The 19,289-nt window shown below is 44.9% G+C and overlaps 1 protein-coding gene across 3 annotated transcripts in view; it reads left to right on the forward strand.

Annotated features, from left to right (window-relative positions):
* The window catches only part of gdpd4a (glycerophosphodiester phosphodiesterase domain containing 4a), a 29,733-nt gene that overhangs the window by 125 nt on the left and 10,319 nt on the right, over nucleotides 1-19,289 (forward strand). For 2 of the 3 annotated variants that reach the window (XM_068716696.1, XM_068716713.1), the window contains exons 1-4: nucleotides 1-18; nucleotides 17,227-17,466; nucleotides 17,981-18,086; nucleotides 18,607-18,710. The exon at nucleotides 1-18 is cut by the window's left edge and continues 125 nt beyond it. In XM_068716696.1, the coding sequence (XP_068572797.1) occupies nucleotides 17,405-17,466; nucleotides 17,981-18,086; nucleotides 18,607-18,710 (272 nt within the window). In that variant the 5' untranslated portion in view covers nucleotides 1-18; nucleotides 17,227-17,404. Of the gene's footprint in view, nucleotides 29-17,226; nucleotides 17,467-17,980; nucleotides 18,087-18,606; nucleotides 18,711-19,289 lie in introns of all 3 variants that reach the window. The other variant, XM_068716704.1, reaches the window with a different exon arrangement.

The following is a 19,289-nucleotide window of genomic DNA, read 5'->3' on the forward strand; positions in this document are numbered from 1 at the left end:
CCAACACGCAGCCTTCAGGTAAGAACATGTAAGAACATGTAAGAACATGCACCTCCTCGCTACGTGTCGTACTGTAGACGTCAGGCAGCGGCCGTTTGGACTGAACACAGTGGTGTTAATGTGGAATGCAGTCATTATCAGACAGCGGGCTCAGTATCATGGAGCCACTTTAGGTGAAGCCAGCGGAGCAGTTCTTCTTCCCTCTGGCGCAGTGCTTCTCTTCTCTGATTCTCTGATTCTCTCTGATGTACCGTTAACAGCAGGTGTTAACGTAGAGCAGGGTCAGTCAGCACCTTTTGATCTGTTCTCTTCTTCAATCAGTGTTCATATCAACATGAAGGTTAACAGTAAGTTCAGAATGTAACGTTTCATACCGAGAGGATCTTTCATGTTATTCCATGTAGACAGCTTCCATAGCAATATTTAACAAGCATGTTTGTCCCATGACTTTGTGATTACACATGAAGGCTGCTGTCCTCTGAAACCTCCACCAGTCCTGTTCATCACTCACATACTTTAAGCTGCAATATATGTGATCGGGAGCTTTTCTATTGCTTCTCTACGGCTGTCAACATGGTGACGTATGAGACGTTTCCTCACAGCTAACGGCTCTAACGGCTCTAACAGCTCAAACAGCTCGAACGGCTCTAATGTCTCTAACGGCAGCAACAGTGCTGGTCAGAACTAGCAGTGCTTGTACCTGAGGGGGAACCGGAGGGTGGCTGCTTCTCTTCCCTGGCGATGCCACAAACCGCCTTGTGAGCTCAGCGCAGAACAGAGGCTGTGAGCTAGTGGGGTACGCTCACATGCACTAAACGCACTCTAGGCCCAGGCTTCTGAAGAGTGAAGCCAATCCTGAAGAGTCTTAAAACGTGCATTCTCTCTAGTGTCCACCAGGGGGCGACTCCTCTGGTTGTATAGAAGTCTAGTCTAAAATGACTCTACTTCTCTCTTGATTTATTCCCTCAGTAAACATTGTAAACATGAGTTTATGGTCTCAATCTCTAGTTTACAGTCTTCTTCAATACAGCATGATGTTCATTTAGTACATTATGCTCCATTTAGAGTCAAACAGACCATAAAGCAGGGGATGCTTTAGGGGGCGGGGCTACACAGTGATTGACAGGTCTCTACCAGAGCTGCACACGGCGTCTCTACGTCACTCCTCCTCAGTCCAGATATGGTCACTTCTGTTCACTAGTTGCAAAGAAACAACATAGTGATGGCCATAATCCAAGATGGCGAGCACATTTTAGTTTGCTGCTATGTTGATGTTTTGATTATTATATAGAGGAACTTTATCCTGCTAAGAAGACAACGAGCACACGCAAATCAGAGGCAGAGTAGGGCGGGTCTTATATAATGGAGGGAAACAATCAGTCAAACTATTGAGAAAGAAGAGGACACTTATTATTATTATTATTATTAATATTTACCCTCCAAAGAATAAGGTTGCCTAAAGTTGCCTTCCTCTGCTTTTAGTACTGGTGTTAATGTTTTTATCTCTGTCCAGAGTTAACTCAAACTACAAATTAGTGAAACATTAAACAGCTTTGAAAAGAGTGGCTATTGAGTATAGTGGCTCAGCCTCCGTTAGCGGCTCATCCTCAGTTAGCGGCTCAGCCTCAGTTAGCGGCTCAGCCTCCGTTAGTGGCTCCGTTAGCGGCTCAGCCTCAGTTAGCGGCTCAGCCTCCGCTAGCGGCTCAGCCTCAGTTAGTGGTTCAGCCTCAGTTAGTGGTTCAGCCTCAGTTAGCGGCTCCGTTAGTGGCTCCGTTAGCGGCTCCGTTAGCGGCTCAGCCTCAGTTAGCGGCTCAGCCTTCGCTAGCGGCTCAGCCTCAGTTAGTGGTTCAGCCTCCGTTAACGGCTCCGTTAGTGGCTCCGTTAGCGGCTCAGCCTCAGTCAGTGGCTCAGCCTCCGTTAGCGGCTCGGTCTCCGTTAGCGGCTCAGCCTCAGTTAGTGGTTCAGCCTCAGTTAGTGGTTCAGCCTCCGTTAGCGGCTCCGTTAGCGGCTCCGTTAGCGGCTCGGCCTCCGTTAGCGGCTCAGCAGTCGTCACGCTGTTAATTGTCCCGTCGGTGTTGAGCTCAAACTGCATTTCTCCACGGTTGATTTAGTGACATTGCTGTGATTGATTGCGTTTCCCCGCGTCTGCGTTTGCTGAACGTTCAGCCTCCTCGTTGTTAACCCCTAGATCAATACCAACTGATAGGCTCTGCTGTCAACTCAACAAGGAGCGCTGGATATATGCGTGCACGGCCCTGCAGGCCAAGGTCAGTTGATGGAGCCACGGCTTTGTGAGGGATGATGCGTGTGGAGGACGAGGTCTAGTTTCTCATGGTCACCGCGGGGGAGCAGAGGTCCATCACGGTCCCAGCTTGACACAAGGATGGACGCTCACATCCGTGCTGCATGTGCACCTCTAGGTAACGAAGCACATGGACTAACTGATGTCACGTCACCCGACATCAGGTTATGGCACTCGCTCGTTCTCACGCTGCCTCTCAGTGGATCTCTCTGAGTGGCTTGGTGTTCATTAGCGGCTCAGAGCAGTGACATTACCGTACTCAGCAGTGGGCCTTGGTTCTGGAGGAAGCGGTGAACGTCAGTGGAACTCACTGAAGGTGACGTACAGCCGGTTAGAGCAGAGGGCCGAGTGACTGGAAGGAAATCACAGATGAATAAAAGAAAAGGAGAAAATTGGTAAACTGACGAGTCACACTTCACAAGACTAGCTCAGTTGATAAACACAGCCATGACACTTAAACCAGCAGCAGGTAGAGTCACACACTATAGTACCATTATCAAGTACTTGTACTTGACTCGATTGATACCCTTTCATGTTCTACTTCACTAAATCTCAGAGGGAAGTATTGTACTTTATACTCCGCTCCATTTATCTGATACATGTAGTTTATTACTTTATAGATTTAGTTTATTAATAGTAAATAATGAAGTATGATATATTATCAGAGGAAGCTACCCATCAGTGGTGTCAATGGTTGTAAACCAGTAATACTGAACTGGGCCGTTCTGCATTGGGATTGTTTATTACTTTTGGTACTTTAAGTGTACCTCGATGCTGATACTTTGGCTCTTTTACTGAAGTAATGTATTGAATTTTGGACTTGTAACCTAGTATTTCTGTTACTTCCTCCACCGCTGCAGGATTCAGGTGTGTGAAATGTTTCTGGAAGGATTAGTCTTGATTTCACAACCCAGTCTGGCTCGTGATCCGCTTAAGTCCCGCGTCTCTCAGTGCCTGGTTTTATGTCACCGTTTCACTGTGAGCTGACGATGAAGGGATGATGAGCACAGTTGTATTGTGTGTGTGTGTGTGTGTGTGTGTGTGTGTGTGTGTGTGTGTGTGTGTGAGTGTGAGTGTGTCTTAAACAATAGTTTTCAATTGGGCCGTGTGGTACCAGGGCAGCAGACGTCATGTTAACGCTCACACAGAGAGCGTCGTGATGCAACAGCTCCTCTCTGCAGCACAGCCTCCTGACCGACAGTAAAGCTCTTCACGCCCCGTCACCGGGCCGGCGTGAGGTTCACCGGGCCGGCGTGAGGTTCACCGGGCCGGCGTGACATCACCGGGCCGGCGTGAGGTTCACCGGGCCGGCGTGACATCACCGGGCCGGCGTGACATCACCGGGCCGGTGTGAGGTTCACCGGGTGCTTCTGGATGACGTCGGTGTTGCTCCGTCTTTAGGGTCCAGCGCAGCAGATAGACACAGTCCGTGAACAACATGTAGAAACCCTCGCAGTCGAAAAACAGAAGCAGAAATGCAGATAGTTTCTGTCATATATGCTCAATATCAACTGACAATGTTTTTAAAGTCTGTCTCATATTAAAACATGATTTCATTGTCAGAGTCATGGTCAGAGTAGTGAGCTCAGGGTCTTCAGTGCTGAGCTGGCTCTTTGTTAGACTGATGGAACTTGTTCTCTGTTGAAATGTGAATGACTTTGAGTTTCCTTGTCAGGTCAAAAACATTTTTTTTTTAAACTCAAGTTGCAGCTTTGTTGCTTTGAAAGTAAAAATATGTAATAAGCCATGTTAATTTTAATTAAAGATGAATCTGATGATTATTTTCGGGGTTAATCGTTCTATAATCGGTCTATAAAATATTGAAAAATGTCCATCTTAAATTTTTTTTTTAACTGTCTAGTTTAGTCAGTCCTGAACCCAAACATATTCACTTTGATAGGATATGATTTTTTGTGCCACTTTTGGCACGAAAAATGACTTGAATCGGTTATGAAGGTAGTTTGTGGTGTTTGACTAGTGGTTGCAGCTCAGCAGCAGGTGCAGCGGTGGCTTCAGACCCTGTGGTGCACAGTGCTAGTGAATCCCTGTACCACTACCCTAACTAACACTAACGGATGACAAACTGCCGAGTCGATGCCGGCTCCATGCTTTATATCCTCCTGAAAGCTGAAAACCTCCAGAGAGACGCTTTGATAAAGAACAGTTTAGGTGTTTATTGCTCTGGGGGATATATTGCAATCGCCAAAACATGATCAAACAGCTGAAGAGAGATCAGTCTCTCACGTCTGCATCTCAGCAGCTTGAATGATCGTCTCTCCCAGAGGCTCTGCAGTCTGTGGGGCTCAACTGGACCGACCGGCGGTCTGACCTTTGACCTTTGAGCTGCTGACATGTGGATGTTTGGTTTTCATCGTTGTTTTCTTCACAGGAACATTAGTACAAAACAAAAGTAAACAAATATTAATATTTCTCAAATGAAATGCTGATGTTGAGCGACACAGTTGGAATTAAAAGCTCTTCACATCAGAATCCCCATGTGAGTTGTTTTTAAAAGGTGCTTTCAAAGTCTTGTTTAAATATTCTGTAGGAGTTAATTAAATCTGCTTCATTACTGTGAGTATTCCCACAGGCGGCAGGAATCCCAGTACAGCAGTAGAGAAGCCATTAACTGGCCCTCTGCTACGGTTGTCTCCCGCTCACTGAGGCTGGTCTAGTGGCCGTGATGATGACGACGTGTAGCGAGCAGCGACACGAATAAATCAGTGTGTGTGGTTGGTTTATCGTTAATCTGCCGTGACTCATTAACATAATGTCCTCTTCATATCGTGTCTGCTTTGTGGTGAGACGGAGAAAAAACACAGAAGCAGAAGAGGACCAGCTGTTCATTGCTGAGGAATCCTGACTGGACTGAAAAGAAGTCATCTTGTGTTACATTTGTTTATATGTATTAGCACTTAGTCATTAATGCTGAAAAGGTGTGTGTGTGTGTGTTGAGATGAAGAAGCTAAGCAGCCGCCATCATGGCTCAGGGGTGAAGTTAAACACATTCTTCAATCTGTGGCGCTGACGGAGTGTCAGTTTCCATTCTTCAAAGCTCAGGTTAGCTATTGAGGTTTACTCTCTTAAGTGAAGGCAACAGCAGTATGTTCATGAGAAGATCGTGGTTTGTGTTTCACTATGTTTGTGTCATAAAAGGTACTCCTGTTACCTGACTTACATCCGCAGCGTTTGTTTAGTACGATGGTAAAATAACCGTCGACTTGGTTTCACCATCCAGTGTCTCCTGCTGTTTGACCTTCTGTGAGAAGAAGACGCAAGCAGTGAACGGAAGTGACTGTATACAAGTATATACAAGTTATAACCTCTATACAAGTTATAACCTCTATACAAGTTATAACCTCTGTACAAGTTATAACCTCTGTACAAGTTATAACCTCTATACAAGTTATAACCTCTATACAAGTTATAACCTCTATACAAGTTATAACCTCTATTCCAGACGAGCTGAGATGTGTGTTTTGTGTTACTTTGTGTTCACACACAAAGAGGGACTAGACTGTGACCCTTTGACGTGAGCCCATGCCTGGTGAATGTGTGTGTGTGTGTGTGTGTGTGTGTGTGTGTGTGTGTGTGTGTGTGCGTGTGTGCGTGCGTGCGTGTGAGAGAGAGAGCTGTCTGGAGACAGAGGGCTGCATTGTCTCATGCGTACCGTCTCCCTGCTCTCTCTCCATCTATAGTCATCCATCTACATCTTTTACCTCCACGTTTTCTGCACATTTAGTGGAAACATAGGTTCTCCTCCAGTGTTGTGTGTTTTTCTGCATCATCTCTCACACTGAACACACACTGTGCATCACGCAGGCAGCCTCCAGCTCTGTGGTTGTTGTCCGTCATCAGCGCCGGCCCTCTCTCAGCTCTACGACGGGCCGTCTGGGACCAATCGCAGCTCCAGGATCAGCTGCTGGCTCTGTCTGGCAGACGGAGCTCGTTGCTGTATTTACATGTAGTTTGTGTCATTTGACGTTTGAGGAGATAAAGCTTTATTCATCCACTGTAGTTCCTTTACATGAGCTTCTACTCAACAATAGTTCCCTCACGTGTCCTTCTTCTTTATACTACTATCATTTATATACTCTCTTTATACTCTCTATATTACTTTAATTGGAATACTCTTTATATTACTCTAGTCTTTATACTCTGTTTATAGTACTTAAAGTTGTATGCTCTCATTGTGTCAATCTAATCTTTATATCACATGTTTATCTCTGTACTATCCACTATGTAGATACATGTTGTATTCATCCACTGTAGTTCCTGTACATGAACTCTTACAGTATATCTCAAAGGTTTTTAGATTCTCATACTTCCTTTGTTTTCAGCACTGCTTCTCAAGCAGATGTCTCACATCGTACCCGAGGGCCTCGTTAAAGCTCAATCTAATCTAATATGCATAATCACATCCTAAAACCACAGCGGAGCAGCTCCACGGGAGCCGCAGGGATGAAGTGGCTGCTCTAAAGGGCGCTTCAAAACACTGTCTGGGGATTCGAACCAGCAACACGCCGCTGCGGTCGTGTCGGAGGAAGTTTGCTGACGAGCCGCGTTGGTTTGTGTCAGTCTGACCGCTGAAAGGTGATCCTGTGAGCTTGACTCACTGTATGTTTCTCCTGTTGTCCTGAGAGGACTGCAAGGGGATGAACTCATTCGATACATCAGTGGATATGTAACATTATTCACACATCACTGAAGTCTGTGTTCCTCATTGGCCGTAGATAGACACAAGTCTCTCACACAGTCAGGTTAATGAATACGTCTACATGTGTGGCTGCACCTTTACTCTGTCCTGGTTAATCTGATGAACAGAGCTTGTTTGTGTTAGCATAGCGTTGCCTCTCACCAGATAGCAGTCTGGTGATTCATATTGATTCATTTACACGAGGGTGTATCACACCTACGTGGTTGTGTGCACCTTTGCTGACGATTGTGGTCTTGTTCTATGAGCTTACATTATCTTGTGCAGGTGTTGATCTCTGGATCGCATCTGAACACGCTGACTCAGAGGAGAGATCTGAAGTCACAAGAAGGCTCTTTTTGATTTCTTACCAGTGGAATAAATCCCGCTGGTGTTCATGTCAGGGTGTTACAGTAGTGTGACCTTGCGTTAGCCTCCAGGCTCCACGTGAAGCGGTGCAGTATTTCCAGCTGTACTCCTTCCTGTCGGGTTATAGTTTAACTCTTTGGAGGGGACGATCCCGTCGGATGTAATGGAGCCGGAACATGACAGATCGCTAACCTGTTCTCCACCTCGGTGGGTTCCTCACATCACCCGGAGATGAAGATGTGAGACAGCTACAGCTGTGTTCACACCCACAAGAGCAGATGTTCTGGGTGTGGCAGTGTTGATACAGGTGCCATTTAGAATTTTATTATATTTTATTGCACACTGATGGAAATTCTTTGCAGACTGAGATGAATCGGGCCTGAACGGTTCCTTCATGATGAATCCTCCTCAGCTGCTGCAGTCAAACGGGTTGTCCTGCTCCATTAGATACTGAACCTGGAGTCTCTGGAGGAACCTTTGGCCTGACTGGCACCACGTCCTACCAAGGACTTTCTGTGGAGATCAGACAGACCCACCTGTACGAGCCGGGCAGCACATCTGACGGCTTCAACGTCACGCCTGGCTAGAACCGGACGTAGACCGGCATCACTCTTCATGCTCTATACTCACTCCAGCTGTCACCAAATAGTAGCGTTTTAATAATCACTGCCCATTATATACGACATGGCAAGAATAGTTAGAAGCCTCTGAAGTTTAAACCTGTTCTAGTAAAACGTCTTTGTTAACCAAGATAGATGGATAGATAGACATACTGATAGATAGACCGATGGATGGATGGATGGATGGATGGATGGATAGATAGATAGACGTATGGATAGATAGATAGATGGAAGGATGGCTGGATAGATGGATAGATAGATAAATAGACCTCATGATGAATTCTTTTGTTGTAGTCGACCCAAATATTGTCAGTTCCTCGGCCTCAGCGGAGGAGGAAGGTGCACTTCTCTTTAATCATTCTTTTTGGGGAAAGTAGAACGAGGTTTTTGGAAACTGGAGCAGTTGTGGAACACGTCCTTTTCTGGTTTTCCTATGTCAGTAAATGGAGTGGACGTAGTCATCGGGACGTCTCCCTTTAGTTTGAGGCCTGCTGCTGTGAGGCCTTGAGTTCCCTCCTCCCTCCTCCCTCCTCCCTCCTCCCTCTCCTATTGATGCTTTTATTGATCGTCATCTTGACAGATTCAAGACAGTCTCCTCTCAACTTTACCCTCAAATTTACCCTTAACTTTGTTTGCTCTCAAACTTGCCTCTAGGTCTCTTCTGAAGAAGTCCATCCATGTCTTTATTAACATGTGGGATGATAAGATACTGAGGTTTGTTATTTGAGACACTCTACGAACTCCAACTGGGCTCCAGACATGACTTACTGTTACATTTTGACAAAGGCTTTATTTTTGGCATTTTGGCCGTTGCCGTTTTTTTGCAACAAGAAGAGACGATGCAGCAAATTACAACCGAATAAGAATAAGACATTTATAGTCAACCAAAATGTTTCATGAATGAAAAAAAGTGCTAAAGACAAAAACACAGACAACTCCCAGACCGGACGCCCTAAAGTGTTTGACTCTAAATGGAGCATAATGTACTAAATGAACATCATGCTGTATTGAAGAAGACTGTAAACTAGAGATTGAGACCATAAACTCATGTTTACAATGTTTACTGAGGGAATAAATCAAGAGAGAAGTAGAGTCATTTCCTCCAATAATCAGTAAATTGAAAAAATTACCTTTACAATGTCCACCTTAAATTGCTTGTTTTCTTCAATCAACCGTCCAAACCCAACGACTTTTTGAGTGATTTTGAAAATTGTTACCGTTTGATTTTCTGTTGAGTGACTTGAGCTCTAAAACGCTCTTAACACTTACTGCTTAAATAGACTTTGACTTGTGTGAGTGTGTGACAAAGACAAATGTAGAATAGAGCTCAAAGTGTTTGCCTGTGAAATATGGGATTTAGAATGTTTCTAAACACCTCTGTGCTCGTGGGTGTGGAAGCACCGTACAGGAGGTGTTCTGAACATCAACACTCATCCTTTAATCCCTCCACACTACACTGAAGTAAAGCCACTGTATAGCAACAACAACCATGTGTTTGCCAGTGATTTTCAGGTGTGTGTCTATATACTTGAGTGTGTGCGGTCTTGTTTGGAGACACACTCAGAACGAGGCACCTACGGCGGGTTCACTGGTTCAGTGGTTCACTGGTTCAGTGGTTCACTGGTTCAGTGATTCAGTGGTTCACTGGTTCACTGGTTTAGTGGTTCACTGGTTCACTGGTTTAGTGGTCCACTGGTTCAGTGGTTCACTGGTTCACTGGTTCAGTGGTTCACTGGTTTACTGGTTCACTGGTTCAGTGGTTCACTGGTTTAGTGGTTCACTGGTTCAGTGGTTCACTGGTTCAGTGGTTCACCGGTTTAGTGGTTCACTGGTTCACTGGTTTAGTGGTTCAGTGGTTTAGTGGTTCACTGGTTTACTGGTTCACTGGTTCAGTGGTTCACTGGTTCAGTGGTTCACTGGTTCACTGGTTCAGTGGTTCACTGGTTCACTGGTTCAGTGGTTCACTGGTTTACTGGTTCACTGGTTCAGTGGTTCACTGGTTTAGTGGTTCACTGGTTCAGTGGTTCACCGGTTTAGTGGTTCACTGGTTCACTGGTTTAGTGGTTCAGTGGTTTAGTGGTTCACTGGTTTACTGGTTCACTGGTTCAGTGGTTCACTGGTTCAGTGGTTCACTGGTTCACTGGTTCAGTGGTTCACTGGTTTAGTGGTTCACTGGTTCAGTGGTTCAGTAGTTCAGTGGTTTACTGGTGTAAAGTGGTGTACCAGGGGCAGATTGCCTCTCCTGAAGTAAAGACTGCCACCACTACCTTTTACAATAGACAAATATAACATTGACATTCACAGAAAAAGGAGACATGAGGCAAAGTGTCATCCATTTACTAAACTGACTGCACCATGAGATGTTCCAGGATCAGACAGCGTAGCAGATTTACAGCGACTGGTTGATCACCTCGTAGGTTCACTTCACCGTCCGTCAGAGCAGCAAGTATATTAAGTACAAGAAAACATTCAGAGTTTGTAGAAGTAGAGGTGAACGGCTCAGTCGTCTCAATCAGGTGAGGTAAATAAAGCTTAGACTGAGCAGAGCTGCCAGTCAAACACCAGTCTGAGGTTTGATCAGCTGGACTCATAGTTAGGATTTAGTATATTGACCAGCTCACCAGTTCCAAACCACGGATACGTTGAATGTGGACGTTGCCGTACAGAAAGCGGCGAGTATAACAAGCGACAGAGTCCCCAAACGGGGGATGGACGGGTCAAACAAACACGGTACTTTCACCCAGGAGGTTAGTGTTCGTGTCCCGTGTTAAACCAGAAGTTCACTTTATGCTTTACGTTGTTGCACTTGTCGCTGATCATTGAGTAAGGGCACTTGTTATTTAGTTACGGTTGGTACATTTTGTTCTTACCTTGTTATTTTTACTCAAACTTTCATGTTTTTTATAACCTTAAATCTAACTGATCCTTTCACAACGTTAACCACGTTCATTGTTTGTGATACGAGGTTCAGAAGCATCATCATTAAACGTGTCCAATGGTTGGCAGGAACCTGCAATGCCAAAACATTTTCTGTGTTGATCATGAAACACAAACCATAACTCTTAGAGTTGTCCTTTCTCAAGCCAGCGAGAAATTTTGCCAAATTCAGGACTCTTACTTTTCAAATGAACTGTTTTAGCTGTTTTTACCTTTCATTGTTGATTAAATGTATAATATATATATATATATATATATATATATATATATATATATATATATATATATATATATATATATATATATATATATATATATAATAAGCGCCCCCTATAAATACACACATGTATAAATAGACAGCTGACCTCAGCCGACGTTGTCTCTCTCTGTGAAGAGCTGACTGAATGAAGTGCTGTCCAGTCATGTAGTTTGATGTCAAGCTGCTGGAGCACTGGCCGGTTTCCAGAGAGGAAGAGGAGCGCTGACAGATGGAGAGGGGGAGGAAGAAAAAACAAGATGAAGACAATTAGTTGAGAGAGGTGAAGTAGGGGAATAGACAGATGGACAGAGAATGAAGGGGTAGGTGTAAAGAATACAGATAGAGGAACTTCTCTGTGTGTTTTAAACTGCAGCCTTCTCTTTCTTCCTCTGTGTCCTCACATCATCAACAGGCTTCTCAAACCTCCTCTCCTCTTACCTCAGGAGCTCAGAGTCCTGTCAGTGTGTCAGCGCTCTCCTGTCTGTCAAGCCTGCGACCCACTTTGGGTCCAAAAGTCATGATTTATGAAGCAGTGAAAGTGAAGATGTCCAAAGAGGAAACCCTCTCATCAGCTGTCACAAGCGGTGGTGGGTTGAGAGACACTTAAACTGGGCCAGGAAGTTTTAAAGTCCTCCAAGACATGAATATCTTATCATAAAAGAGAACTCTTTTCAATGTGAAGCGCACTAGATTCAGTGGAGTTCAATGCAGCAATAGATTCACTGTGCATCAAGAAGAATACAGTGAGGGCCGGTCAGTGTAAATGACCACATACATTAATAGACGTCAGCCCCACCTGTGTGTAGCTCGTCTTCGTTCCTCTATTGAATCAAGACGTTCATCCTGCGTCTTTGTCTTTTTGTTTCCTGGGTAAACCTCCCATGTGGTTCCCATGTATCCCACACTGGATCAAACTAGACACGCGGTTCATGAATACAGGCAGGTAGTATGAGACGAGTACAAGCATCAGAAAAATGCACCACAAGGTTGAAGGGAGACGTTCACAGCTAACAGCTGCCACCACTATCAGCATGCACGGGGGGGGGGGGGACTTGGCCCACTGTCAGAGCAGAGATCCATACGTCCAGAAGTCAGAAGCCTCTTTTAGTTCAGTCCATTAATCAGCTGGACTTTTACAACATTAAATACAGACAAAACAAACTCACAACAAACTACAGAATGTAACTGCTGCTCTGACTGCGTCAATGTCCCAACTGATGTAAACACAACTGAGGAACCAGAGAGAGTCCCTGCTGGGATGTGAATAAACGCCTGCAGTGACTTCAGATCACTGGTCCTGTGTTAAATACCGTGTCCGCACACTTCACCACACCGGCTCAGTGACGACACGGCTGTGGAGGTTTAAAGTTCCTCTGCGGTCACCTTCAACATCACATCAGGAGGAGCTCCACCTATTAACCGGTCACAGGGAGCAGGTGGAGGTGAGGGTTGACTTTAACGTCCAAGTAGACAAAGCACTTCATATAAAACTAATTCATATGAACACCACCATTGTCTTTCATTTTGAAGTGGCACCACCTTATTTTACACAATGTTTAAGATGGAAGTGTTTAAATGGACAGGAGCAGAGCTAGTTAATGTTAGCAGCACCGCTAACGGCTAACGAACGGCGGTTCATTTCAGTTACATTATGATGCGTTCAGGCTCTGCTCAGTGAACATGAGTACTGGGCGAAGGTAAATTATAAGTTCGCATGTAATCTGTAAAATGTAGTGTGAAAGGATTTTGGGTCGGTGGCAAAAACTAGTCTTGATCCTTGTAGACCAGCTGTTATAATCAAACAAAGGGATGAGTATCTGACAACATGGTCATCAGTGATCTGAGATCAGTTGTTCTGTTGTTCTGATCCGATCTGTGACTCTGATCCGTGATCTGAACCGTGAGTTTTATGATCCGTCGCACCACTACGTATTACTACATTTAAAGATACCGTATTATACTTTACATAAATCAAAAGTAAGCCTTTGTTTACTAGAATAAATGAAGTTCATACCGCTGCAGTTAAAACAACACGATTCCAGATGGACGCAGAATTGTCAGCAGTTGACGTTAAAGAGTAACGAAACCCTTGAACCGCTTGTGTTCCAGCTGAAAACCACACTGGGTTTGTAGCGGTGTGGACCCTCTGTCGGCCCTGAACTTGGATGTTAGTCCTGTGCATCATGAATGAACATGGAAGTAATAGTGGTGACATTTGCCTCTTCACTTAAATGTCAGTATGCAGATGCTTCTCTCTCTCTCTGTCTCTCTCTCTCTCTCTTTCCGAGTGTGAGTGAGGAGTCGCGTGGTGTTTTCGGGAGGAATGGCGTCCGCCGAGACGCCACCTCCGTCTCTCCGGCAAGGAGTGAGGATCGTCCCCCCGGATACCAGCGTGCCGGTGGAGGAGGTGTTGCTGGCTGTCGGGGAGCAGGTGGGACACGATCAGCTGTGCTTCGCCTCCAGGATGAACAAAGCAGTGGTGGTGTTCCTGAGAGAAGAGCCTCTGGTCCACCAGCTGATCGAGAGCGGAGTGTTCATCCGGGACGCGGTAGTGCAGGTCTCCCCGCTGTCAGCGCCCTCCACGCGGATCACCGTGTCCGGGGTTCCACCGTTCATCCCCAACGAGCTGTTGGAGAAGGAGCTCCGGAGGTTCGGGAAATTTGCTAGCGGGTTAAAATCTGTGAGTTTGGGATGTAAAGACCCTAAACTGAGACACGTGCAGTCTCTGAGGAGACAGCTGTTCATGTTTCTCGACTCACCGACTCAAACACTGGAGGTGTCCTTCAGGGTGAAGCACGGAGACGGAGCCTACATGGTGTACGCCAGCTCCGGACACCTCAGGTGTTTCGAGTGTGGAGAGTTGGGACACAAACGGGTCACCTGTCCGCACAGAAGGAGGACCGGTTCTGCTGGCGCAGACACCGGAGCAGGAGCCACGCCCGCGGATTACGGACCGGCGGTCGGACCGGCGGTCGGACCGGCGCTCGATCCGACGGCTGACGAACCGGCGGTCGATCCAACGGCTGAGTTAAACATGTCTGCTAGTGGAACCTCCAGCAAACACATAGACCTGTATACACTGGAAGAAATCAACTCATATCTGGATCAAACATTTAATAAGAAATCTGTCAGAATAAGTGATCACTTCAGTGACGTCACCAAATTCCTTCGATCAGTCCACACATGGAGGCACCTTCTGGAGGAGAAGAAGCGTTTCCGCCTTAGAAAGCAGATCACTCTCCTTCACAAAGCACAGAAAGGTAGAACTGTTCAACAGACGAAACCCTGATGACCATGGAGCTCACAGTGTCTGTGTCTCTGTCTCTCTGTCTCTCTGTCTCTTTGTCTCTCTGTCTCTCTGTCTCTGACCCTCAAAGCAGAGCCTCAACATCACACCGTTGAACATCACCAGTGGGAGAGATGGACATGAAAAATGAAATGAAATCTAAGACTTTTTATTGAGTCTGTTATACTTTTGATATTTAGTTCAGGTTGAAAGTTCAACTGATGACTGAAGTAAAAAGCTGAGTTTCATGTTTGATATGTAGTTTTCTGTTGTTGGAGGAGTTGTTTTATTTTCTTGTTTGTTTGGGTTGATGACGTGACTGTGATCTGTTCTGGATCAATAAAAGAATTTTAAAAATAAAAAAATAAAAAATCTCTCTCGCTCTCTCTCTCTGTCTCTCTCTCTCTCTGTCTCTCTCTCTCTCTGTCTCTCTCTCTCTGTCTCTCTCTCTGTCTCTCTCTCTGTCTCTCTCTCTCTCTGTCTCTCTCTGTGTGTCTCTCTCTCTCTCTCTCTCTCTCTCTCTCTCTCTCTCTCATATTACTCTGTTCTGCTGTGTGCTCACCCTGAAACACATCCACTCCCCATGAGTGTGTGTGGGGACACTGCTCCTCTCTCACCCTGCAGCATGTGTGCAGACCAGCTATGGTGATCTCTTTATCGCTCCGCCTCCCTTCTTCCTCCTCTGCAGTAATAATAACAGATGTGATGTCACCGTTGCCATGGCGGTGATGCGATGACTCGGCTGGTTGACTGGTGGTAGACGTCAGTCACCAGTGAATGCATCATTATTTATATATATATATATATATATATATATATATAATGATTATATATATATATATATATATATATATATATATATATATATATATAATGATTATATATATATATATATATATATATATATATATATATAATCATTATATATCAGAGTAGAACAGGTCATTCATCAAACCAGATCACACTACATGTGGATCAAAGTGTAGTTATAGAGTAGTTATTACAAACTAAGTGTTCATAAAAACATTCATAACACTTTATTATCTTTCACATAATGAGAGAAGATTGTCTTTGGACCATATTATTAGAGTACTTTGATGTTGTCTGTATACTTTAATGATGTTAGAGAACACAGTACATAGAGTAGCATACTGACCCACAGTACCAAAGATGAGATGTTTTATTATTATTCATTCATTTAATTTCTATGGTTTGTATTTGCCAAAAACAGAAGAGCTCTTTGCACACGTCACTTTGTCTTTTCTGTTGATTTTAATTGTTGATCTGTTAATATTCAAACAGAAAGACTCTTCAGTAGATTATGTTGTTGCTGTTTGAAGAGACGTCTGTTATTCTGTCCTGATGTACGGAACAACACGGTCGGTGTGTTTGGGATCAACACAACAGAGCATGTATGTATTCAGGGAGAGTTAAGTAACATCTATGTCGTAAAACACTTGCTCCATCACTACTTATCAGCTTCTCTGTATTGACATCATACTTCTTAGCAGTGAACCAGTTGCCCCTCTGGTCAGTGGAGTGTTTAAGATGTGTGTTAATCCACTGAGTTGACCTCTTGTTCTTAACTCAGGCACCCGGGTTAAAAGCTTTAGTTGGACCTGCGTTAGTGGGATTTAGAGCACCTATCTGTGTCTGTACATCAGGTCCAGTGTAAGTAGGACTACAGAGAGGAAGAGGCTCACAGGTGTTACCTGGTCTGATCTGGGATCACTGTAGAGCTGAAACAATTAATCCTCTGAGAGTTGGCAACACGTTGGATAATTGATTGTTGTAAGTCACCCATCAAACAATCGTTCCAAAATCAGAATTACAAAAAATCTGTTTTTGGGAGCGGCTAGGGGGTCAGTGCCTTGCTCAAGGACACTTTGACTCAGAACACGTCACAGGCAAGGTGTGAACCATCAACCCTCCGGTTCCAAGACAACCCTCTTAGCCCAGTGACCTGTGACTGTGACTGGATTGGTTGTAGATAGTCCACACTTCCCTTGATGGTAACGTGTCACTCTGAGGGCTCTGACTCTGGCTGATGGTGGTGAGCCGGCTGGTATCTGGTTCTGTTGCATAACTAATCTCAACACACCACACCGCTCTCTCCTCCTTGTTGTTGTTGAGGTGTTACTGGAACATCTCGGAGAGAAAGGAAACAGCCAATCAGAGGTGAGCAGTCTCTATCTGCTCGTTAACTCCAACCGTCGAACTAAGAAGCGCCGATCAAACATGAATCAACATTCTCTCTCTGCGTTGCCTCAAAAGATGTCAGAAACATATTCTAGTGTTCCGTCTCACTGTAAAATGAGAGAGATCGCTCTGAGCAGTGTTGCAGTGTTGGAGACTCTGCTCTGATTGGTTGTTTCCTTTCAGGCGAGGAGGACTCTAACAGGAGGAAGAGGAACCTCATTTATTCATATATCGTCAGAATATAGTGACAGTTTTGAGTAAATATGACACAAAGTCATTTGTATTAAAGTTAGCGGCTGTAGCTTTATAGTATTAAACAAACAAAGACTTGAATGATGAGTAGAGTAGCATGTTGTTGCTGGTTTTGGGGACTCGTGTATTCACTATCTCACCAGATGTAGGTCACTGTGTGTTTCTGAGAGTCTCTGTAGCTTCTGGGTTAGTTTAAACAGGCCACATGCACACGCACACACACACACACACACACACACACACACTGCTGAGTCTAGTTTTCCTATAAATGCATTTTAAATTGATTCAAACCTTCTTCCCTCCCTCCAGGTGAAGGTGGTGCCTGTTTTTCCTCTCTCTCCTGTCCTTGTCCTCCTCCTTCCTCCTCTCTCTCTCTCTCTCTCTCTCTCTCTGTCTCTGTCTCTGTCTCTGTCTCTCTCTCTCTCTCTCTCTCTCTCTCTCTCTCTCTCTCTCTCTCGCTCTGTGATGCCGGGCTGTGGGTGAGTGTATGCCTGTGACCAGACTGAAGCTGGGGAAGCTAAAGGTGGTGCGGCGGCAGCTGCTGCAGAGGTACAGTATTATGTATTCACGCTGCCTAGAAGACACTTGTGTTTGAGACAGGTACTTAAAATAGACTGACAGTATGTGACTGTACAGAGGGAACCTGAACGCTGTTGTACTCATTTTCTCTGACTATATTTCATTTTATGCACCAAACCACCAACGCAAATTCCTTGTTGGGTTAACGCTACCTGGTGAACCTGACTGATTAAACTACGACAGTTAAAAGTAACAAGTTAACAGTCAGTTCTGAGTGGCAGCCTTCTTAATGTTGATGCAGCCTGACGGTGAATGATTCCTGATGGAACCTGAATTATTCACTCTTCATGCTTCTCACAGCAGGAGGTCCTGACTCAGAACCATTCGGTCTTTAAGCTTTAAGTTAGATGAACCGGAGGATTCAAAGACCTGAAACTGACAGCAGCTCAACCGGTTCACTAGAGAAGCTGCTGCACATGTCAGATCTTCTTCTTATGATCACACATGGAGCTGGTCCGTATTCTGTCCTACTCGACTGCTTCAGGTATGAACACCAGCCGTTTGTGTCCTGCCTGGCCGGCCTCTATGGCTGCCAATGGAGACGATACCAGAGAGCCCGGGCCCAGCCGGGAGAGTGCTGCTGCAGCAGGGTAAACGCACACGCACACGCACACGCACACGCACACACACACACACACACACACACACACACACACACACACACACACACACACACACACACACACACACTGTAAGCAGTGAGTTGAGTTGGGTCGGTTTGCTGATCGAGCAGAGTATTGATTCCCCAGACAGATCTTTCGTCCGTCCTGCTGACTCCAACAGTCCGTTACTGCTTTTCTCTGATAAATATGAGCACATATTCACTCCGTCAGCTTCTATCCAAATACACTGCCTCCATACGCACTCGGTGATATGATGGAGCTCCTCTGTATCTGCCACATTGTGTAGCATCAGGGAGTCCGATTATGACTCTGAATCCTGTTAACATGACAACACTTTATGTTCACAAAGCACAGGGTTAAAAAGTACAGTAACATATTCAAATGAAGACCTTCTCCAGGTAGGTTACACCAAAGATAACACATGACGTGTGTGTGTGTGTGTGTGTGTGTGTGTGTGTGTGTGTGTGTGTGTGTGTGTGTGTTACAGGTGGAGTGTGGCAGTTTTGGCCTCCTGATCCTCACCTTCTTCCTGAGTTCTTTGTTCCTCTATTTCTGGAGTGAAGCTCAGAACGACTACATCGACTTCGACTGGTGGGTGACAGCACACACACACACACACACACACACACACACACACACACACAGGCTGCTGTTGGTTGGAGTGTTTTCTTGTTGTTGTCGTTGTGATAATAAACTTTATTCATCCTGGGGTTACTGCTGTGCAGCAGTTGCAATGCAAAGTAGGAAAAGTGTAAATCAAGATAACGACAGGTGCAGAAAAAAAAAAAAAGACAGTAAGATGCAATATATGGTACAATCCAAAATATATACAAAATATACAATGATTGTGCCATGAAATATAGTGGGGTAGCATTGTGTATGTAGAGTAGCCACAGTATGAACCCTGAGGTAGGAGTGTAGGTTAATGATTATGTCCATGATGTTGGTTATGGACATAGACATAAAGGAGCTAATAGAGCTAATAGAGTGGTGCAGGTTTGAGTCCTAAACCTGAGGAATGAGTCAGCAGTTAAGTCAGTGGTTCATTGAAGGTCTGTGGTTAAAACAAGCTGCAGAGATGTTAGCGTTTCCTTCTATGATATGAGATACATCAGTAGATACCTCTCATTAGTGTTGAAGCTTTAATGTTTCTTACACAAGGTGAGGCTA

The sequence above is a fragment of the Cebidichthys violaceus genome, unplaced genomic scaffold, assembly GCF_023349555.1.
Source record: "Cebidichthys violaceus isolate CVI_PGR_0920_01 unplaced genomic scaffold, fCebVio1.0.p SCAF_1, whole genome shotgun sequence".
Lineage (NCBI taxonomy): Eukaryota > Metazoa > Chordata > Actinopteri > Perciformes > Stichaeidae > Cebidichthys > Cebidichthys violaceus.